Source organism: Sturnus vulgaris, chromosome 4, assembly GCF_052056855.1.
Source record: "Sturnus vulgaris isolate bStuVul1 chromosome 4, bStuVul1.hap1, whole genome shotgun sequence".
Taxonomy (NCBI): Eukaryota; Metazoa; Chordata; class Aves; order Passeriformes; family Sturnidae; genus Sturnus; species Sturnus vulgaris.
This window is the reverse complement of record NC_142246.1, coordinates 74,032,087-74,055,275: the sequence shown is the minus strand read 5'-3', so window position 1 is coordinate 74,055,275 and position 23,189 is coordinate 74,032,087. Positions and strand designations below refer to the sequence as shown.

The 23,189-nt window shown below is 42.0% G+C and overlaps 1 protein-coding gene and 1 long non-coding RNA gene across 3 annotated transcripts; one reads left to right on the top strand and one right to left on the bottom strand.

Moving 5' to 3' along the window:
* Positions 1-68: 68 nt before the first annotated feature.
* On the top strand, positions 69-22,972 carry LOC106858329 (uncharacterized). The gene is made up of 2 exons (XR_015803499.1): positions 69-177; positions 20,354-22,972. It is a non-coding gene; the product is annotated as an uncharacterized LOC106858329 (long non-coding RNA).
* Positions 844-10,273, bottom strand: ALB (albumin). 2 transcript variants are annotated; one of them, XM_014884919.2, is made up of 15 exons: positions 10,123-10,273; positions 9,358-9,418; positions 8,391-8,523; positions 7,408-7,622; positions 6,972-7,104; positions 6,702-6,799; positions 5,801-5,930; positions 5,064-5,278; positions 4,802-4,934; positions 3,914-4,011; positions 3,620-3,758; positions 2,754-2,977; positions 2,233-2,365; positions 1,241-1,301; positions 844-1,007 (listed from the first exon to the last, which is right to left on the bottom strand). In XM_014884919.2, the coding sequence occupies exons 1-14, from the start codon at positions 10,205-10,207 to the stop codon at positions 1,251-1,253; spliced, it is 1,848 nt and encodes a 615-aa protein (XP_014740405.2). In that variant the 5' UTR covers positions 10,208-10,273; the 3' UTR covers positions 844-1,007; positions 1,241-1,250. The 2 variants fall into 2 exon arrangements, with proteins under 2 accessions (XP_014740405.2, XP_014740406.2); XM_014884920.2 differs by having other exon boundaries at positions 1,245-1,301.
* Positions 22,973-23,189: the final 217 nt, after the last annotated feature.

The window sequence follows — 23,189 nt, the reverse complement described above, 5'->3', positions numbered from 1 at the left end:
GGGTTGTGGCTGGGTCGGTATCGGGGCCGGGCCGGGACTAGCAGGGAGGCGGGGCCGAGGCGGGGCCGGGGCGGGCGGTGTGGGCGTGGGGACACAAAAGCAGCAGCGCTAGAGCGCGCCCCCTTTTTTCAATTCCGCGCTTTATGCGTAGGGAGCGGCAGCGGCGACGCGGGACAGGTGAGCGGAGGAGGGATTGGGAGCTTTGCCGGGAGCCGTGGCGGGGTCCGGGACTGCGGGAGAACACGGCCCGCGCCTCCCCGGGCCGGTGAAATGAATTATGTCCTAGCAAATCACACGGGTTTGTTGGCATAGGTCCAGGAAATGTCTCTCGGGGGAGTTTCCTGCAGTGAGGGGCATTGTTTGTATGGTGAGCTCTTCAGGAGAAAATTTAAAACACTTTTAAAAAACAAGACATGAAAAGTGTCTTAAAGGAGGGCTGTTTGCAACCCTTTGTAAATGAAGAGATGCTTGATTTGTGGCTGATGTAGAAATAATAGGTTGTTTCTTTTTAGAAGAGCTCCTTGCTAATGATCTTCTTTAGATCGAACAGTACCTTTGAAACTTCTCTTAATGTAATTTTTATGTAATATTTATATTTTAATGTAATAATTATAATGGCTGAAGTAGAGCCTAAAATCAGCATGCAATTGAATCAGGGTATTAAAGTCTAGCTAAATGTCTTACAACTTTCATTTTCTTTCATAAAAACTTTCCAAGAGCAATAAACAGAATAAAACCTGAAATAAAGACTCTGCCCTTATATTCTACTTAGAAAAGCCATTTGGTGTAGGCAGCACTGCCAAGCTTTGCCTTGTGGTATAATCACCAGCAGACGAGGACAGATGCAGTTTTATAAAGCCTTTATTTTTCTCCTGTTTAAGTAAAGGACTTGAAAAGCACGTAGTGTGACAAAACGCTGAAGAGTCATTCAGTACCAAAAGAAAAAGGGTAAGGGGTGGGAGAAGTTACTCAGAAAGTTTGTTCTTCATGTTTTTCCCACTGGCAACCTAGATGGGAGAGACAAAAGGGAATATTTTGTAAAATGGCAGCGTACTGGTGGTACTTCAGTTTTTTGAGCCCTGTGCATTGGCAGATGGTAAAACAACTAGGGAAAGCACGGGTGGAGGTTTAAAGGAAGCTGGGTGCTTTTTGGGAATAAAGAAGTTCAGTGGGAGGAAGGGTGGGCATGAAGGAGCAGACAGACTGACAGACAAAGGTGTTTGTGCATTACTGCTGTTACCTGCCTGGGGTTAAACACCAATTCCCAGTGTGGCTCTGCTCTGGACTATTAAGGCAGCACCCTAGGAAAAGGAACACAAGCAGTTGTGAGAGAGAAAACAAGGAGAAAAGCAGGTTGTGCCTGAGAAGGAGTTGTTAGAAACTTAAACTTGTGCCTGACTTATGGTTCAAAGGATAATTGTGATGGTACTTCCTGACCCTAGAACCCGTGTACCCCTGGATGTTGTGCGTCTTCCAAATTTGCCAAAGTAGAAAATAAACTTTTGGAACTTATTCGAGACAAAAGAATTCGTTCCTAGGTATTCCCGATATATTTAAGTATGTAACATTTTGGATATAAATAAAAAAGAATTCAATTAATAAGCAGTTTAAGATATTAGTGATAGTTCTACATTATAATGAGGTTGCTACTGCAAAGTGTCATTTTTTCTTTCTGGCAATGCACTATGGCTCCAGAGAAGCTTTTCCTGTGACATGAACTCCCAATAGATCTGTATTTGCTAGGCAGTTCTGAGAATTGATCCGGATGCACCCTTTACTGGTAATCCCAGAGTTTTGTAAGGATCTGTAGCACAAAAGGAAGTGTATGTATGCTAGAGATCAAGTTGTATTCTACACATGGATATTTTTCAACTGTGGCTTGTAGATACTTGGCTCTTCTGATGAGAGAACTTAATCTAATCTAGGATTTAGATGTGCTTTGAGCAGGTGGTTTGACTAAATTACCTCCAGGAAAGCTTTCCATGTGAGATTGTTCTTTAAGTGACTATAATTTGTGCTGCCAAGATACATATGAAGCTCTGGCCATTTTTATTGTAAGGGCACGTGGACAAGTGACCACAGCAGTTTGCAGAACAAATCTCTAGTGCACAGTTTCCAGGTTCCTGTACACGTGGTTTGGGTGTTTTTGTAGGGGTTTTTTTTGTGGTGTTTGTTTGTTTTTTGTGTGTATGTGGGTTTTTGTTTTGTTTTAAAAAAGGTGATAGAAAGTACCTCTTCTCCAAGGCATGACTCAACCTCTGTCTGCTTGCAGCACTTGTCCAACATGGCAGTGAAACCCCCAGCAATTGTCTTAATTTGTTCTTCTGTCATCTGGGGCTTGCGCTTGATGAGGTTGATGAGCAATCTGGAAACCAAGCCACAAGACACAGTTCATCTTGCCTGCTGTAGCTGCATTCCCCACTTTACAAGACACCATTTCCCCCGGGCACTGCTCATTTATGAGGGGTTTTTGTCATGCTTAGATGAGCCTGTGCCTGTTGTTGTTGGCAGTGGGCCTACATGAAACTGGTCAGTTAAGAAAGTGATGTTAAGCGAAGAAAAAATTCTATTTTGCCTCTTTCAAGCTTGCATGTTATACACTGACCAAGTCAGAGCAAACACAGTTCCATCTGTTTTTCTCATGTCTCTAGGGAAGCCCCAGCCAGCTGACAAAACAGGGTTGTAGCTTCCCTCTGCCCTCCCCAAGTGCTGCACTTCAGAAGCTTCCCTACAAGGTGTTTCTTGGAGCTTACTTGAGCTGCCCTGCTTCCCGCTCAGCTGGAGGAGCAGTGCACACTTTTTCATCAAAATTGAACATCATGGGGTCAAAGGGTGGAGGCACATATTTGGTGTCTACGCCCATGGCAGTGAAACAAGGTCTCCTGTAGGAGTAGAGCTCATTGCAGCACTGTGAAACCTGGTCGTTGATAGGGGTGCTCTCCTGCCTCTTGCACATGTCTTCAATGACAATGCTCAGCTGAAAAGCAAAGGACAAAGGTGAGTTACCTCTTCCAAAAAACACAGCAACTAGGTGATGTTTGTATCACAGTAGCATAGCTGGAAATGGAAGCTATTGAATGTAACATGTGCTGGGAAATGGCATGTGTTTAAAATCCAAAATATATAGGTATTCCTGGAGTAAGGCATTTCTTCATCTGCAGACAGTCTGGGCATTGGGCTATAGTTGGTAGGTTTAAAGGTTTTAGGACACTGTTTAGCTTTCCCAAGTGCAGCCTGGCACAGTCTCAATCATGGAGCTCTGGGCAGCCTGGCCCACTGGATCGTGTGCTCATGGCAGGGTGTTGGAACTGGATGATCTTTGAGGTTTCTTCCAATCCAGGCCATTCTGTGGTTCTGTGATTCTATAAACTTACTTTTGCTTTCTGAGGGAAAGCAAAGTTGAGCTAAAATTCTGGCAAGCTACCATCAGATAGTTATTTAGGCTCTCACATCCATTATAAAATGAACAGACTTGGAATTCTGCTAGGGGAATGTGTAGCCTGGTGTTTATGAAAAATCACTGTGTTTGCCATCTCACCAGAATTCAGTATTTTGGCATACGGGAAAAATCTCCAAGAGAAGAAGGGTCCAGAAGTACAGAAGAAATCCATGTACTCACATAGTGCTCAGAACAAGACATGCGTTTCTGCTCAGGAAGGTTGCAGCACTTGCTGCCAACTGCTGTCATTTTCTTGCCAATTTCCAGCAAGGTGTCAGTTGAGACCTGAGGCATTTTCTTAGTGTAGCGGACCAGGAGTCTGGCAAAGATGAAAATGACTGTTAGTAGAGCATTCCTCAAATATGAGCACATCTAGCTCACTGAAGGGCAAATAGAAGCGAGGACCAAATCAACCTGCCCGAAGCAGCCGGTGTGATTCATTGCACTCCAGAAGAGTTAGCAGGAATTGCTCACCCTTTAAGGAACTCTGCCTCGCCATGGGTGCTGAACAGCTCGCAGTTCGTTTTCACAACGTCCTCACTTTCCTTGACATGCTTGTTCAGTTCCTCTTGCTGCAAACAAGTACAAATTTATTGGTAATATTAGAGCAGGACTTGCTGCTAGCAGTCGTACAAATGTAACTTCTGACCTCTTCTAAACCTTAACTACAAAATACTCATTTTCCAAGGTTGATCACTTCTGTGTAGCCAGGATGATGTAAGCAGGATTTGATTCCCTAGTGGGTCTTAAGTTATAACAGAAATTCCTTGCAAATGTCATTAATTTAAATTAATTACCTGTTGGACTTATTTTCTAAACAGTGGAGGTTTATGTTCATTTGTTTAAATCGAGTAAATATTTCAAATTATTATCAACCATGAGAGGAACATCTCTTGGCCAAAGCTTTCAGGAAATAACCTTATGCTGTGTCTTGTGTGACTGAGTTGCAGATCAGACCTAAGTCGAGGTGTCTCTGTGTGCTGGTCATGCATATTCCCCTCCCAATCCATGAGCAGCCATACTCAGTGTAGGCCATGGAGTTCAGAGAATAACTGAGCTGTTAATTGTCAGCCTCAGGACAAGCAGAATCACTTTGGAGATACGGAGGGATCAGACAGTTAGTTGAGTGAGACTAGTTTGAAATATTGTGACAAATGGAATTACTGTGTGATCTAAGATAACCCTGTATCCTTGCCATGGGCCATGGACTGCTTCATCTCCTACCAGGACATTAACTTCCCCTGGAATTAGTCTCTCCAAAAGCTTCCTGTCTGCTCTTCTATAAGAGCTTCTCAACATGATTCTTGCATGACAGGGACCAGCCAAGCATCCTAGGCATCTGCAAACAAGGTTTGCACCTACAGCGTTTCCGTAGCACTCAGCAGGGTTGTCTGTCTTGCAGCACTTATCCAGGAGTGTTTCATATCCCTTGGTAATCCTCAGAATCAGCTGTGTGGAGAACTCGGGGTGTCTTCGTGAATATTCATAAACAAACCTGAAAGGCACAGGAGCAGACAGAGCTCCTGAATAATGTGCTGCTTTCATCAAGCACAGTGCAGTAATAACAAGGACATTTCCTCAGGTGGACAATGAGCTTGGCTGGAATGCTGCTGGCACTACTTACTCTGACAGGAATGCGTCGTGGTTTGGCTCATAGCTTTTACACACTTCCTTATCCTGAATGTATTTTTCAACCAGTGAAGGAAGGTTGTCAGGCTTGTCATCAAAATCTGCCTCGATGATGCACCGGGTCCGTTCCAGAACTGGCAGCTCACAGCAGGGCTTGATTTTACTTGAGAAAACATCTTGTTTAGAGCACAAAGAGGCCACGAGCTCTGACTGTAAAATTAATATACATAGTATCAGACAAACTATGAAATAATAACTGAGATTAATTCATCTGCTCTCTCTGCTTCAGACTCTTCCTTTTTCACTCAGGTCACCTATTTACTTAGCACTTTGCTAAAAAATGCTGTCTTCACTCAAAGAAAAACAACTGAGACATGAGCACACCATGGAGTGCTCTGTCACAAGGATGCCTGATGGATCTTGTCAGTCCTGACAAGATGCCCAGCTCTGATAGAGGACAAAACATGACATAAGCCCAGACCACCGGAACCAGCTGGTTCAACAGGTGTGCCAGGTTTCAGTCAGCCAGGCAATATTGAAATCCTCTCACTATGGCAGAAGTTTGTTGATCTGTTCTCTAGCATTCGTTGGCACTACAGCAAACCTGGTTTAATGGCAGTACTCTCGACAGGACAGGGGAAAAATGGCAGCCTGTTTGCTTCTGCTTTCTTTTCCTCTATTTCTGATTGAGTTGTGTGCAATGCAAACATTGTTTTAAAATAGAGAGCTCACCCAGTCATCCACGCATTCTACCATGTCCCCTTCACAGCACTCTTTGTAGACGTCCTTCACATCGTGGACCATCTTAACAAGTTCTGGAAATGGAGCCTTGGGGTATTTCTGGCTCATACGAGCAAGTTTACTGGGTAGAAAAGGAGAACAAGACACTTGTTTTCAAGCACTGTAGGGAGTACAAACCTTGCAAGGCACTAACACATGATAGGGTACATGAGGATTGTTTCAGGAAAAAATACTCATTCTTCTCATCTAATTTCTGGTGGCTGAAAATAAAAGGGTATCAACGTCTGCACTAGTAAAGCCAGAAAGGAACAAGTGTGTGGTTGTTCTGCTCTGTCTGAACTGTAAGAATCACCCCCTGGTATTCCCCATCACTCTTGAGTGACTGGCAGGTACTCCAAATTACTTGGCACAGATAGATACAGTCCTGATCATAGCTTTATATGAAAGCTGACTGTGTCTATAAGATAATCCTGGTCAATGGTAGTGTATCAGACTGGCCACAGAATGAAAGCACCTGTCTATGCCCAGACAGGTGTCCACCTATTAATTGTAAAAGCTTTCTCTTACAAACAAATGTTTTAACAACTGTGATTCTGCCCAGTCGACTTTTTGGTTGGCTTAAGGTTCAGGCTAGCACCTTACTTCGCTGGTTAGTGATGTGTCCATCACTGGAAGCTGTAGGCACCGGAACGGGGTACAGCTTTGGCAAAAGTGTGGATTAAACATTCTGTAATCTCTGGTTCTGAGGGACAGTCCAACAGGTAATTCTCCATTTTATGGACTGGTTCCAGAGATAGTTTAATTGCTCTGCAACTCTCACAAAGGTGAGCTTTTCCTCAGTCTCACAGGTTGACAAGCTTATGTTGTATCAAAAAAAGGGGTTGGGACTTACTTTGCTTGGAAAGTCCTCTCGCCATACTTTTCGAGGACTCGACACTCGTGCTTCTGCTTCACACCAATGTGCTTGGCTCTCTCCTTGATGACAGCTGCCTGTGGTAACAGGACACACATTGTCACATTGAACTGATTACAGCCATTGGATATGATTAATCTTGGCCTGTCTCTCCAAGTTCTTCGTGCAAATATTTGCATGAACAGGACAATTCTGCCTGTCTCTCACTCAGTTGCTTAGTGTTTATGCACAGAGAGAAATTTGCTGTACCTTTGCATCCAAGCAAGCACCAACATCACTCTCTGGACAACAGCTTTTAAGTGCATTTTCATACTCAGCAGCCAGACCCAGGATCGCTGGGGCATGCAGGAAGGGGTTTCTTCTTGCAACAGTATAGACGAAACTATAAGGAAAAGGAAATAAGTTCCATGATCAGTGACAACAGCAAATGGCCTTAAACCTCTTGCAGCTTTTCTAACTTTTTTCTAGTTTAGAAATCTACTTTTGAGACATTGTGCCTGCTGATGGGAAATGCTCTGCTGAATCTCCCTCTTCCCAAGGCAGGACTCAGTAAGTGGGAGTGAAGGGTGAACTCCTGATGTTGTCAGCCATCAGATTTATAAAATGTGGTCCTTAACCCCATGCTCTGACCTGAAAGGAGAAAATGTGCTGAGGACAAGAAAGCAGAAGTGGCTGTGTTCCTTACTTTCCCAGGAGCTGCACTCGGTGGTCCTTGTACTCGTTGCAGATGACATCAGCAGCTGGTCTCTCGTATGGTGCAATGAAGTCTGGCTGGTGAACTTTGTAGGACAGGAAGCACTGGTTTCTCTCGGGGTCAGCTTTGCCACAGCAGTCAGCCATGTCACCGTAGGAGTCACGGAGCTTGTCCACTTGGCAGATTTCATCCAGGAAAACAGAGGGCTGGAAAGGGTCAGAATTACTGTTTATGTATAGACAGTGCAGTGTATTGTCTGGTTATCTGCAGAAGAAAAGCCAGGCTGAATAGTCAATACATTTTTCCTGAATAAGATTTAGACCATGAATCAAAATAATCTACTCTTTTTCACATAATTTTATAAAGTTTTATTTTCTATAGTCTGATATCAAAACTTTCCAATGCTTTACTGAAAAAAAAGTTAATTATAATTTAAAATACTCTGTGCAAGACAGTGTTCTCCTTTTACTTATAATCTGACTAAACTGAATTTTCAGATTAATTGAAGCAGCTTTGATGGAAACCTTTAGGGAGAATTGATGTCTAGCTGAAATCGTTAGACATCCAGGGATCCTAAATACCCACCAACTTCTTTTGTTACCTGATTTTAGAGGAATTTTTTTAAACCCTCCTAAACTAAGTGCCTTAAATTAGCACACACACCTTTTCAAGTCACCCCAATGTGAATATCCACCCACTTGGGTCACTTTAATACCTAGAATTAGGCCTGTACTTCACAGCTGGAGTTTTGTACGAAATGCTAAGCTGAATGTGCCAAAGCGTGGTATTTGGATCATTTAGGCACTTCTTAAAGGCAGTTTTAGAACCTGACAAAACCAAGTTTTGTTCAAGCACTAAAATCTGAGCATTGACCTGTGACAACAGGAAGGTTCAGGTGTAAGTCCTCCAGGAGGGTGATCCTGGCAGCTGCACAGAGTGAGGAGAAATACAGTATTGAAGGATTCACTGCCTACCAGTGATTTTGAGCACTCAGGAGCATCCTCGTTGGCCACACACTTGTGTGCCAAATCAACAACATCCTTCACCAGCTTAGACAGTCCATCATAGGAACACCTCTGCAGGTACTGGGCAAATGTGATCATGGCACTGAAACACAAAGCACAGTTAGGAATATGAGAATGAGAAACATCAGTCAGTATCTTCAAAGGGGCCTCTGCATTAAATGTGTTTGTTCACAGTTATGCACAAAGGTTAACCAGAATACTGTGCAGAGCATAGTGCCAGATCCCACATCTGTCTTGTGGCATCCACCTCTTCCTGAACATGTTTTTAACCTTACCAATAACCTTTTTACCTTTCTAAAAAAAGAAGTCCTGAATAATAAATTAGGAACAAGCCAGAAAAGACTGTGATTGGAGTTTTCTGCAACTTTTACCAGCAAACTTATAAATGCCATGACCTAAGCTGGGTTTGGCCACTGTTACAAATTAGGGTTTTCAGGCTGCCTTCTCTCAGTACTTAGATGTCTGTCAGGGCCCTCTGTCTTTCCCAAAACCAGTTTGAAATAAAAATCACTGAATTGTCTCAGAAAACGTGTCACAGGTTTGTTTTCTGAGGTTGGTGGTTTGCGTTTTTTTTCTGGCAATGTCTCAATGTAGCATGATTTCTATTCATTCTAAGGATATCAAACCTGTATTCCTCATGCCGATTTTATTTTCAGAGAAGGAGCAGAGGCTTTTTTCACAAGATTTGCAATGAGTTCTTTTCCCAGAGAGCGAGAAAGTCATCGTGACGTTTGCAGGTCTTAAAATATTTCTAGGTTTTGCAGTAAGAGTAAGGGGCTAAGTCAGTGTTTCAGTGAGACATGCACACTCCTTGTGAGCTCATACAGCTCACACAATGTCTTCCTTTCCTTTTTTGGTACCATATGAAGAGAGACACAAAAACCAATGAGAAGATGGAAGGTGAACGTTCACTTACACTGCCTTGAATGTCTCTTCCTTCAGGTCGTTGAAGCGGTGGGCAATGGGGCTCTTGTGGTCTGGCAAAGAAAACACAGGGAGCAGTGATGCTCGCTGTCACTGTCACACTGCCTGTGCTGCACCCTGAAAAATACCCCCTGGGCACCACAGGCCAGATGTGCACAATTCACCCGACTTTTATTCTTTAGAGCATAAGACCTTGAACTCTTTCTTGTTCATTTGTCTACAGGTACCTAACTCTTAGGCTTGCTTGTCTTTCTGAGGGAACCCAAGCGATTGTTATGATTCTTATTACCTCTGTAAGCAGCTACTTGATTCAGATGTTCAAAAAGACTGTTGGGACTTGCTGTTTAGGGTTAGCAAACGTGTCTGCTGCAGATAAAGCAATGCAGCTGCAGTTTGATTAGAGCAAACATTCTTCTTCTGCACACTGAGTTCTTAACTTGTCAAAAGGCAGAACTTGCAGAAGCACAGTGCAGCTGCTTTTTCCACGCTGCAAAGGCACGGATCCTGAGTCGCTGACATCTGTTCATACACCACACAGATGTTGCAGAGGGATGGCACCACACTTACTGGCCCAGGTAGGTTGTCCTGAGTGTCCTACCCATCTTCCCACTGTGCCTTAATTTAGTTTCTTTTCAAGTCAATCCTGTTTTTCTGTTCAATATGGATCAGGCTCCCACAAATTGTTTGTGAAACTATGTTAAAGACATTAAATTGATAGAACAGAGACTTCCAAGAGAATGAATTAGTCCTTTCTTACCTGCATCTCGTGCAGTTCTTTGCAGATTCCTGGATCTGGCACAACTCAGGAGAAAAATAAATGAAATTAATGTTAACCACTTCATGGTTACAGATTATGATGTGAGCAAAATTGCTCAAAAATGCTAGGAAGAGTGAAGGAAGAGCATTTGCTTATATACCTTTTACTATCTGTGCTTGTAAAATATTAACCCTTGATCTGGCATTTGTGGATTTCCATTTGGCCTGAAGAAGATTACAAAACTTCAGCTGCGCTTGCAAAAAATTAATTTGATATTAGTTATTTATTTTGTGCTGTTACTATGGGCCTTTTCGTCCTGAAGAGGTTGAACCTCCCAGCACCCAAAAAAAGATAAAGTTTTGCGTAAATTTCCTTATCAAATGACAAACAAGGAGTTCAAGGCATCAGACAAAACAGTTATCAGGGCTAATCCTATAGCCTTTTTTTTTTGCTAGTATTTGTTCAAAAGCAAAGCATGTTGGTATTGTATAGCAACAACTCACCCAGAGAGGGCTCAGTCCACTTGAAATTAGAGAATTTTAATTTTAAATCACTTTGTTAGGATGAGATGGCTAATCTAGACCTCTGTGGCTGATGAGAGCACCTGAATTTGTTAGGGCCTGCTGTGGTTTTCTGTGGGCACTGCTGTTCACCAGCATCCAGAAAACAGCCAAACAGATGGGTAAACATTTGCAAGAGCTGCCATTTCAGAATTTTTGCAATTTATCATTTGTACTGACATCCTCCCAAGAGTCATCTCTTAATTAAACATTGCTCTCCTCTCTGATAAATTTCCCATTGATAGCCAGTAACTTTGGAGATCAGACACAGGAAGAAATGTGCACTTTGCACTGAGGCCCAGGACATGGAATAAAATCAAAATTACTTTTCTAGGACACCCAATGAGATGCTTCAGAAATTCCCAAACAAGTACAAGGTTGATCCTTGTTGAGTGCAAAGTGGTGTAGCTTCCCAGGGGGAGATACTACAGTTTATTTTAATGAATTTATGTCCCCAGTATGTGGCTGTCAACCCACACACCTGGAGGTTGTGTGCTGCCTTGCACCCCTGCTTTGTGAGCACCCATGTGGCAGAGCCAAGCGTGTCATCTCCAAACTTCCTCGGTCTTACACGTTCCCTTTTCTATTCTGTTTTTCTTCCTCAGGTGGGCACTTTGCCCATAACTCTATATTATTCCTAATGGGAATAGTTAGAAGAATTCAATGATCAGTTTTTTGGAAATTTGTCTAAGTAAGTACATGCATAATACTTCCTTTTGTTTCTGAGGGTGAGCTTTTAAAGACAAAAATAAAGCTTTTATTTTTGAAATAAAGCAAATGACCTGTCTAAGCTCAAAATATTTGCAGGCAGTTTTCATTCAGAAAAATGCCAAGACAATGCATCCTGCATTTCAGAAAGGCTGTTCTTTTCTCCAGGAATAACCACATAAAACTGAGATGAGTTCACAGAATAGTTTCATCCAATGAAATTTCTACAGGCTGCTGCTGTTGCAAAAAGATTTCTGCATTTTCCTGAGTCTGCTCCTAATATTTTTGTAGGTAAAAGACAGCATTCTGTTAGTGATTTAAATGAACAAAGCTCTATTTTGGGAATTAAAAGGTTATTGGGATAACTCTTACATGAAGGATGGTGCAGGAAACGTAGTTTGGCAAAAAAGCAATGTTAGAAATGTCATAATGTTAGACACTGGGATTGTTTTCAGGTGTTTGTAGCAAAATCCCACATTTCTGGAGAACGATGGGAATTGATGAACAATCTGTGCCTTTCAGACCTGTGCTGCTTTAGCCTAACGAAATCTGAGAAAAGAGCTTGTTAATTCAGTCTGTAATTATTTTACTGACCATATCCCTCTTTCAGAGCAGACCCATCTCCTTTCAAATCTTAAGAGAGCATTCAGTGGGACAGAAACACACGTTTAGGTATTTTGTGGATAACTGCAAGGTGGTAAAAAACTGTGGTATTGGTGAATGATGTCTTAGAACAGCTCTTGAGATGCTCTCAGGCTGTACCAAAGAAGTGTCCAGAAAATTACAGCTCAGAGCTAGCAGGGCAAAGCTGAAATTCAGCACAATGAGTGCAGTGTTGCATCTTGAAAGCTCTCTGGAATTTTCCCTTGAGTATTGTGCAGTGTTAGCAAGAACACTCCTGGTCCCCTGGAGTTAATATGTAAGTTTGGAATACAGGGTCCATGTTTATTTCTAGATATCTTCTGTTGTCTGTCCTGTACTTCATGCCAATGGTTCATATAACTGCTGAGAGCTGAACTTCAATGCTCGTGTTTGTTTAACAATATTAAATATTATACTGAGTTTTCTCCTACTCACTGCTTTCATACTGCTTTGAGTTCACACCAACAAAGGTGTCCTGGTATTAGAAAAAGCAATTTATCAATGGCATTTTAGGATGATCCATTTTTACACTCATTTATGTCTAAATTTGCAGATGATAACTAGTTTTACTCCAAGTGCAAGGATGCAAAGGACAATCATTTCAATAGTAATTGACCTGGAAATAAAAAGGATGCACAATCTTAAAATATTTCATCACACCAGCCTGTGCAAAGTGGCAGAGTAGAAACCAAGTGGACCGAGATGCACTAATATGGCAGGAGGCTCCTGAGAAACAAATGTCATGTATCATCACAACAACTAGCACAGCCCTTTGGGAAGTAAGTACTTTGCAAAATCATCTTTCAAAATCCAAAAGACATGAAGAAACCCTTTAGTTTTGTGGTCCTCAATTTTATTTACTGCTGTTTCTTGCTGTTTTGAAGACCTGTAATTCTCTTTGTGGGACTCTGGACCATGAGACACACACCAAACCTAGAGACAGACATTCCTGTGCCAGTAGCCACAGTGAGCAGCTATTTTTAATAACCATAATGATCAGTATATTTCTAAAGAAATGTCTGTAGCTCTGGACACATGGACAGGTATCAGGTATTACTTTTTTTCCTGCCCTGGTGCCTGATGTTTGTCATTCTTATCACTGATGTTTGGCTCCTGTGCAGAATGAGCCAGACATCTCAGATATCTGGCTTTTGTTTGAACAGAGATGGACTCATTGATAGAAAACAGGCAAACATGAAGACAGAAGGGGTTTGGTCACTGCAGCAGAACAGGCAGAGACCAGCTCAGGTGGAGCTAACAGCATTCCATGTCTGCTCTGTCTCCTCATCACTGAGTTCTGATCCTCAGCTCTTCATTTTCTGCCATCAGCCACTCACTGCAGTGTTAGTGAGCTCTTGATCATTCCAATGAGGATTTTTGAATTGACAAGGATGACTATTCTTGCTGATCCTGTACATTTGATCCCTAGGGCATTATACCATCCCTACCCCTTTGTCTCACAAGTCCACAATGTAGTGCTGCAGCTGTTTTCCTTATCAATTACCATTTGCCCACATCATTCTTTGGCAGCAGGTACAAGAACAGCTTTGCTTTCCCTATTAAGCATTCAGTTGCTTGAATAGATCCAAATATACAGCCTTCAGTGCTTTTTGAGCATACCAATTCTGAGTCTTCTCAGAACTTGTCTCTATTTTCCATGTCCCTATGGCTTTTTTCTCTGCCAGTTCATGTAGGTAATCCACAAAATAGCTGAGTATTGCCTTAATTTATTATCCATTTCTAAGGTCTCTCTCTCAAAAAAAAAAAAAAATCAGTGTTATATCTTGGTATGGATGTATCTAAATTTTCTATCTAAATGCAAAATAGATGCAGGAAAGAAATACCCGAGGTGTAGCGTTGCTCTATTCAGGCAATATAAAATTTCCTTCTCAGGAAGATTTTTTTTCTTCACTGTTTCCTATAATGCCTTTGATAATTGTCTCTGGAACAGAAATCTTTGTGGTGGTGTGACTGATGTTTGGCTTATGATAGGACTGTCAGTGGAGATCTTTCTTCTCCCTCTTACAAAAGTCCTGGAGGCCTTTGGAATCCAATGCATTCGCTTGTGCCCTAGAAACGTTTTGGCACTCAATCTGCAATTTCTGTGCTGCTCTGCTATGCTACCTGATGGCCTTTGGCAGGAGAGAAGAGCCATTTAATGTGGTATAGTCAAGAGCCAAAGCTGAAAACTTTTGTTTGACAAGAGATAGTTAATATTTCCTCCCTAAGCTTGATCTACTTCAGCTTTAGCAATAAAAGAAATACTGAAATTTTTTGAGGAACAGCAGGAAATGTTTGGAGCATCTTTTTGTTCCGAATTCCTTTAGACCATTGATCTGTAACCTCCAATTTTCATAAAAAATATAGCTACAAACATTTTATTTTAAGTCTAAGTAGGTATATTTGCTAGCATCAAAGACAAAATATGTGTAAAATGAACAAATGATTCTGAGAGCCACTGGGTTTGTTCTCAACTTGAAACACTTTAAGAGTTGAAACAAATCCTATATGTCTAGAGGGGCTGTAGGACTTGTGGAAAATTTCTGCCATTCTGCAGCGGCCCCCCACAATGTCACTGCATCACCTGGCAGTGCTGACACTCTTACTTGCCTTGTTTTTCTTTTAGTTGCATTGTCAACTTGAGGTTTTCCCATTCTGGCCTAAAAACTGCCAGGCTGATAAATATTTTCTCTTTCATGTCCATCTCCATAGAAACAGAATCTGTGTTACTGCTATAATTGTTCTCCTGTGCTGTTTCTTCTTTTGGGGCCTTGGGTTTTTTTTTTTTTTGTTGGTTTCTTTCTTGGGAAGATCCTAATTCATCTATTTAAGGCAACCTAAAGCATTAAGGAGATAAATTCTTTTCTCAGCCTTTCTTCTATTCCTGAGCAAACAGTTTCTTAAGTTAAAGCCCTCACAACTTAGAAAAAACAAAAATATAGTCATTTTAAATGACAGTTTTCTTTAGACAGTGCTTATAAACTCTGATTTTGGAAGGAGTGAATAATCGAGGTTTGAAATTCAATCCCTCTGAATTTGAGGGCCTTCAGGAAGACCTGATTTTAGAAGAAAGGTTCCTCAGTACCTGATTACCAGAATCAGAAAAATGTCACCAGAGACCAAAAACTGCAGTTGAGCTTAGCAAAGATCTGTCTGGTTCTTGTAGTTCTCTTAAATAAGTTATCAGAAGATTGGTCCGTGTATCAGAGGAACTAAAGGCATATATCAGGCACATCTGTGGCTGTGCAAAACCTAAATAACTGTAATGTTTGGTTTGGTTTTTTTTTTTAAATCTGAACATTAACTGGGCACTCTTCTTAAGTCATGCAAAGAAATATTAACAAACTCTTTGCACAGGAAGCTTTTGTTGTTGTCTTTTGGATCAATTGGGCAGAGGCTACACTCGCAAGGGCATTCCTCTGTGGTGCCCTCCAGCCCCATGCTGACAGTCCTTGACATTTGCTTTCTGCCCATATCAACAGCTCTTCAATATTGCCAGTCAGGCATATCCACAGCCTGTCCACAGGGCTCAAAAATAACTCAGAAAATTCAATTATAACAGTTAATGTAGTAGTGCCCTTACCTGGCACCTTCAGGTTAGTGTGAACTTGGGATTCTGACTGTCCTCCTTGACTCTGAGTGCTGGAAACACAGAGTGGGTGTCTAGGCACTGGAGCTATTCCCAGTGCAAAGAGGCTGAAGGCTTCCCCTCAAGTCAGTGCAGATGTAGGCAGATTCCTGACTCCCTGGACTGGGAGATTGGAAGCTGGGCGAATTATGTGGTGAACCCAATTTCTCCCACTTCCTGCTGGCAGAGAGGACAGCCTGGAGCTAAGTCAAGACTGAGGAGGTGACTGTTTCTGGTGAGCCCAGGAAGCCTGAAAATGCTGAGGGTCTGATGTGAACACAAGTCTCATGGTTTGCAATGCCCTGCTGCACTGTTGGGTGCTGCAGCTTCTTTGCTGTCCGCAGGTAGAGATTTGGGGTGGATCCTTTGACATCCCAGAATATAAATGTTCTTACATTTCTTGACAGAAATCTCTCAAGTACAGAGCCTGCCCTCCCTGCAGGTTTATCAGAGCCAATATGAAAATAGAACTGTGGATTTTATCAAAGTTAATCAGTAAAACTCTGATGTTTTCAGTGAAACATTTTGGATTCAGTTAATTTACATAGTTCATTGGTGCACTTGCCAGTGCTAGGTTATTGGTTGGATTTGATGATCATCAGGGGACCAGTTTGGTCAGGCACAGTTTGCCCTCAGTGAAGCTGTGAGTGCTGTCCTGGATGACTCCTCTGCGTGCCACGTGCCTCAACATTGCTTCGATGAAGATCTGCTCCAAGGTCTTCCCTGGCACAGAGGGAAGGCTCACTGGTCTGTAGATCCATGGGTCTTGCTTTCTACTCCTCTTTTAAAAAGTTTCCCTTTTCCCAGTCACTGGGGACTTCACTTGACAGCTGTGACTGTTCCAAGATGATGGAGAGTGGCTTGGAGACCACATGAGCCAGTTCCCCCGGGCCTTGGGATGTGTGCCATCAGAGACTCGTGGCTATAGTGTTCCATGTCATTCCCACTATCCCACTAGCAAAAACCAGGAACTCCACTGACATGGCATTAGATTACTCTACCTGTCTACCCACAAGAAGGAAACTTCACACTCAAGCCAGTCATAAAATTCAATTCAGAACAACATTGTAATATTGGAAGTAAAAATGATTGTGTGCAGAAGTTGACATTGAGACTAGGCTTGCCAAGGAACTTAAGTGTGTTAGTTAGTTAGTTTTCATAGAAAAGCAAGATGATTTTATTTGATTCTTTGTTATCAGCTAGGCAACCTGTCTGCTTCCACTTCTGGAAAGAAAATTAAATTTTCCTTTCCTGCTTTTAGTATGTAACTGTACTTTAGGCTGAGAAAGGGCTGATTTAAAGCGGGAACAAAGCAGAGACTCCTGACCCTTGGGCACTGGTATTGCTTAAGGAGCTCTTTAACCTCACAAAGGTCACCAGGTCCCCTGTGCAGGATTTTGAAATGCATTCAGTATTGGCCTAATTCATGTCAAAGTCAGTGCCAAAACTTGCCTGACTTCACTGGAAAGTGACCTCGATAAAAGGGAGATTGTATCTTGGATTTTTCCATGTAGATTTTCCACCCTCCCTACAATATTTTGGGGAAGTCATTTCACACCAAATCACAGAAATGTTTTTAGATTACTTAGTGGAAGAGTAGGAAATGTACCTGGAAAAAGCAGGTCTGGCTCAGGTAATACCGAGGTTACTCTAAAACTGATGTTCAAGCCTAATCTTTTCCTAAAAGAGAACTGACCAAGAAAGCTCCGGTGTGTCCTGAATTAACAGGTGTCAGCATTCCATAAGAACTAGCCCGGTGAAGCTTTTTCCAAGCTCTCAGGTAGGAGAAATCTGCCACCTACTGGTAACAAAACAATTTGCACAAAGAAGCCGTGGATCTCAAAACTGAGAAAAATTTCATGTTCCTGTGGGCAAGGAAAGTGACAATCGTAGAGAACTGCCACAGTGATGTATCTAAAAAAGAAATCAGCCCTCACTGGGGTTGGATTAATAACGGAGAGAAAACTTGGTCTGTTGATGAGTAAATGATGTATAATTTATTGGGTGCTCCTACTTGTATAAGGCCTATGGAGCCACTTTTCTTGAAGAATGTTTGTCCTTACGTGAGTCTTTTTAAATTCAAGAGATGCATCAGAAATATAGAATGTGAGAAGTTCCTTGAGATAAGCGGTAATGCTGATAAAGCAGTCCAGTTCTGGAATATAGTGCTAAGTATTGGAAATTAATATATTGTCTATAATTGAAAATTACACACTTGAGAAAACTGAGCTGAGGCTGTGCAGCAAAATTCATGAATGAGAATAAAAGATCCAGATTTACCTTTCAAGACACTCATAGGCTCACTCACCAGGCAGGTATAAGTTTGACATTTGAGATACTTTCTCATTTAAAGAATATAAATGAACTCAGAGTCATAAAGAAGAAAATAAGAGCATGACAAGTGCAAAAAGAAAATTCACCCCACCGGCACTTTTTCTCTTTATTGAAAAGGTCACTGATTGAGGAACACTAAGCTATTCAAACCACCTCCTAAATTTGTAACTGGCTAACAATCAAGTCAATGGCATTGTAAATGCCACGCACAGACAGGAATGCTTGTTTAGCCTGCTGGAAATAAATTACACACAAAAAAATCACTTCATACTTACTGTAGAACAAAGAAACAATTTGAGGACATACATATTTAAGAATCAAATGCTTTAGTAGAAGTGAATTTTCCAAGCATTGCAAAGAGTTAAAAGCAGACTCGTTTTAGCTGCAGGTGTGTTGCCGGCTTTTGGCTCCACCTGCTGAGTCCAACTGCAATAACAGAAACATGGAACTCTGTTTTTAATAAACGCTGTCCCATGGGCCCCTGAAACAGCAGGAGCCCACAATAAGAGAAACAGCCCGCAGTGAGCAAGTGAGGGCACGTTCTCTTTGGAAACCAAGGCTCCACGGCACCGTGGGGATTAGGGAATTTTAGACCAGCAAAAACGTGCAGACAGTTTTTCTAGTTCTAGTTTGTAAAAATGTTCTTCTTCCACTAAAAGTGCCTTTCTGAGATATCAAAGGCATTTCTTACATTGCCTTCACTGCCTGATTCCAAGGTCTTAGCGAGTTTTACATGGAGATTCCCACTCCCTTCCTTATCCAGAGATAAAACTACCCTGGGAGGATAAATATTTTCAAGGCACACTCTATATGAGGATAGAAAAAACAGCCTGAGCCGTGTTGTTCTGCATGCCAGCAGAAGCTGCATGCAGTGAGATCTTCCAAGCTGCTCCAGGAGAAGCCGTTTCAAGGACTAATTTCAGAACTAATCAATTGTTTACTTAAAAAGTGGTTACTATAGAAATTATCATTATGGTTTGGCTGAACCCAGGCAGAACACAAAGTGTAAGAAATGTTTAACCTTCTAGCTGACTCCTGTGCAGCCCACAGCTGATGCTACCTTAAATGTCAGCAATAAAAATATTAAAATTAAATTTTAAAAAAACCCAAAAACCAAACAAACAAAAAAATCCAAAACAAACCAAAAAAACCCCACCATTAATTTGACATATAAACTTTGATATTCAATTATAGGTGATGCAGCTTTGGCTCAAGAGGTCTCATGGTCTCATTTACATTTTTGGATTACAGATCCATTATACATGAAATACACAAAAAAAAAAATCACATTATCTTATGATTTGTCTTGTCTTTTATTTTACCTTTGACCACACTTGAAGAGAATGGGGAAGAATCCAGAATTTTGTCCAGGTGCTCTTTGCCTCTCTTTGCCATGGTGTTTTTCAGTTTGATACTCACAAAGGATAATAATTTTGAAAGCATATCAGGCAAATTAGGAGCCTGAAACACACCTTCAGAATCGTTTATGCATGTTAAAATATAAGGCTCACAGAGTACCAATGCATTTTAGGATTTCAAGTGCTTAAGCCATTTCTTAATTAGGACTCCCAAAGTACTAAATACATGACAGGACAAATGTTTTGTATTTTAACAGAGCAATTGAAGATTTCTTTATTGAATCAATTGTTAAAAGGTTTTGCTTTCTGGGCTTGTTTTTCCTTTCACAGTTCTCCCTGTGAGGAAGTGGTCAAAGCTGGCATGATGCTTTAAGAGCAACTAATAGAACATGCCACATCAGTATCTGAGGTGGAACACAAATGCAGGGATATAAATGTGGATTTCCAATGGCACTGATCATGGATAAGGACAGCCAAGGGCAAAATCACCATACTTAGTGCCCCAAACAGGCAGAAGTTGATCCCAAAGGGGCTTTCAGACTGGAAGGGTTTGAGTGCTAACAGTAATGTAGATTTACCTTCTGCTGTAACTCTATGCACTTCTCCCGGACTCCTGCTGCTCCTCTTAAATTCTCCATCTGTCTGGATTGGCTTTATTTTTATTATTTATTGCTATATTACTCACTGTAATGAAGAAACAGAGATAGTTAAAAAACGGAATTTAAAGCAAATGCTATGGCTACATAAAATATGTTTTAAATCATTCTTTTCCATGTGCAATTTACTGGGATGAAAGTTGAGTGGTTTAGACAAGGCTAAAAATGTGTTTCACAGGAAACTGCATTTCTCTAAATGTACCAACATTAGTGTTGTTTTCCTTCTTTCTTCATCTGCCTTGGACAGCAGTCATTGCATACTTGCTGAACAACTTCAGTTTTATTATTTCTGTTTAAAATAAGCTGTGGTGGTCTAACTTTAGTTTATCTTGCCTCCCATTTCAGATGGATCTTCCATGCTGTGAGCCAAGATGGTCCAGTGAGCCAGTCCCTTTGCTGTGTGTGTTCAGACAATACAATTTGGGGTTCACAGTTCCCTGAAAGATAGGAATAAAAACATTCCAGCACTTAGAGAAGCTGCAACAATGGCAAAACTGTACATACCAACGACAACCAAAGCACTCACTGGTGAGACTGGCAGGATTTGGGGTTTGGATTAATTTTCAAGTTTATTTGGATGATCAGCTTTTTAGCCTTGTGGAAGCTGTAGCAATCCTGACATCAGGTTAAAAATTCAAGAAGGTATGAACTTTTTTCAGTCTCTGTATTAACGAAATCCATGCTCCCTGCTTCCTGACCTTGACAATGACACTGCTTCCAGCAGCTATAAATGAAACTGAAAGCGGATCCACGAGGATAATTATACCACAGCAGAGGTGTCAACACATTGTTTGTCCTGTAGAACTTTTTCAGGAATCTGGCACACACGAGGGAGTTCCTGAAAGTATTCACTGAGTCCAGACCCCAAGCTTTCCCACTACTCCTATGGAGTGATCAGTGGAACGATCAGTAACGTGGAGGAAATTGAATAAATACAGAAGCAGAAGTCACAGGTGAAAGAGATAACAAAGGATTATAATCTTTCTCAAGATTTAGGAGGGTGGTGAGGCCCTGGCACAGCTTATCCACAGAAGCCCTGGCTGCCCCATGCCTGGAAGATCCAAGGCCAGGCTGGAGAGGGCTTGGACCAATCTGGGCTAGTGAAAAGTGAAAGCTGGAACTGGGTCATCTTTAACATCCCTTCCAACCCACACCAGTTTGCGATTCTACGATTCCACGATTTCCTGCAGCTTTATGCTACCAATAAACCCAAGTGTCCAAAGTTAACCGACTTCACAGACTCACCAAGGGAAGGAAATGTGTTTTATAGCTATTACTTCCCTAATTAGAGCCTATGCTGACTTTTCAGTGATAGGCAATCCATTCCCTAAGAGACCTATGAACAGGAAACATAGCTATGGGTCATACACCCTTGTGGAAACTGGGACACAAAAGAAAAACTACTAAAGAAAAATTTGATTATTTACTCCTTCGATATGTCTTCATGATTATCATAGTATTTACCAGAATGGTTTCGTTTGAGTTTCTAAAATATAAAGTGCTGGAGAAGTGTCACCCCTTCCCAAGGCATTCAAACCATCCCAAGATTAGGAGCAGACGTGTTAGCAGCTTTTGCCCATGACAAAAGAAAACCTTACAAGCCCCATGGTTCTAAAGCCGAGTTTCTCTAAAGAACTCAAGTGCTTTGATGTTGCACTCACAGAATCTCAGAGTCATTTCGGTTCCAAAAGACCCTCAGGACCAACCTGTGCCCAATCCCCAGCTTGTCAAGCAGACCAGAGCACCGAGTGCCCCGTCCAGCTGTCCCTTGAACACCTCCAGGGATGGTAACTCCACTACTTCCCTGAGCAGTCCCAATGCTTGACAACCCTTTCTGCAAAGAAATTCTTCCTCATTTCCAACCTGAGCCTCCCCTGGCACAACTTGAGGCTTGTTTCTTGATCTATTGCTCATTACTTGGGAGCAGAGCCTGGCTGCACGCTCCTGTCTAGAGGGAGTTCTAGAGAACGACAACGTTCCCTGAGCCTCCTTTTGTCCAGGCTGACCCCCCCCAGCTCCCTCAGCTGTTCCTCATGATGACTCTAGGCTCTTCCTCAGCTCCACTGCCCTTCTTTGGAAGGGCTCCAGCACAAAAGGCTGAAGCTAGGGTGGCAGGGAGAGCGGGGATCAAGTAAACTGGGTGCTGTGAAAGGGAAGAAAAGGAGCCGCTCTGCAGTGCGAAATGAGGAGGCACCACTGTTTGATGAGAACAGAGGTCACCGCCATAAAAGAAACGGAACAAACAGTCTGCGGCAGGCCGCTCTGCCTGTGCCAACACTGCTGCTAACTGCTCCATCTGATCCTGGCCTTGGAGCACCGCACTGGGACATAAAATACTAGGGCTGCCTTCATTGGCAAGGAACCGGCCCCTTTCCAAGTCTAAAAACCGGAACGGATACTTGGAATGAGGTGCGAACGCGCCCAGTGTCAAAGGCAGGGATGTGATACAATGATACAATGTCGCTGAGAGTAACGCGGTCTGAGCTCTGCCGCTGAACGTTCATTCCAGGCCATTCCCCGCCCTCCTCATCCTGGGAAGGGACAGAGGGAGGGCAGCTACCAGCCCCAAGGGTAAAATCCAGCCCTGCAGCCGCCCTTCCCGGACCCAAGTGGGTCAATTTGGACGACCTGTCTGGCTGCTTGTGCAGCCAGAGCAATCTCAGATGTGTTTTGTTTAAAGACAGTCACCTCTCGGATCAAGCCATGAAGACCAGGTCACTTTTCCATAATCCATTAATGGCTTATCCATTGGAAAAGTTACATCCTTGTCACACCACACCACACATCTCAGGCTGTAGGACTGAGATTGCCTATATTCACTTACAGCTCTCTTTTCTGCCTCTTGTGATGACAACAAATAGTACTAAATATAAATGCTAAATAACATATATGTTACATATAATTGTAACAAATAACAAATGTTTAATCTGTGCTTGCACCCCAGTAGAAACCAGTAAAAACCAATGCATTTGCATTGATTTTAATGAAAAAAAAGTATAAGAGGACAAAAGTATTATTGTCATTGATCTGCCATTGCACATCTCGTGCTGGTGTGGTTTGAGATTTCTGTGCAGTCACACCGGGAAGTAGGAAGTAGATGGCTAAAAGTATTCAGTTTATTCCTCCTGGATCACCTCAAACCATCACCTGCAGAGCTATTTATAAAGGTATTGTTCAGTTT

Bases quoted from the DNA above. Each gene is read 5' to 3' on its own strand.
- ALB (XM_014884919.2), bottom strand. From the start codon at position 10,207: ATGAAGTGGTTAACATTAATTTCATTTATTTTTCTCCTGAGTTGTGCC. The intron at 5,279-5,800 runs GTGAGCTCTCTA...TTAATTTTACAG, and splicing joins TAGAATGCGTGGATGACTGG to TCAGAGCTCGTGGCCTCTTT. The intron at 3,759-3,913 runs GTGAGCAATTCC...CATCTTTGCCAG, and splicing joins GAGGCAGAGTTCCTTAAAGG to ACTCCTGGTCCGCTACACTA.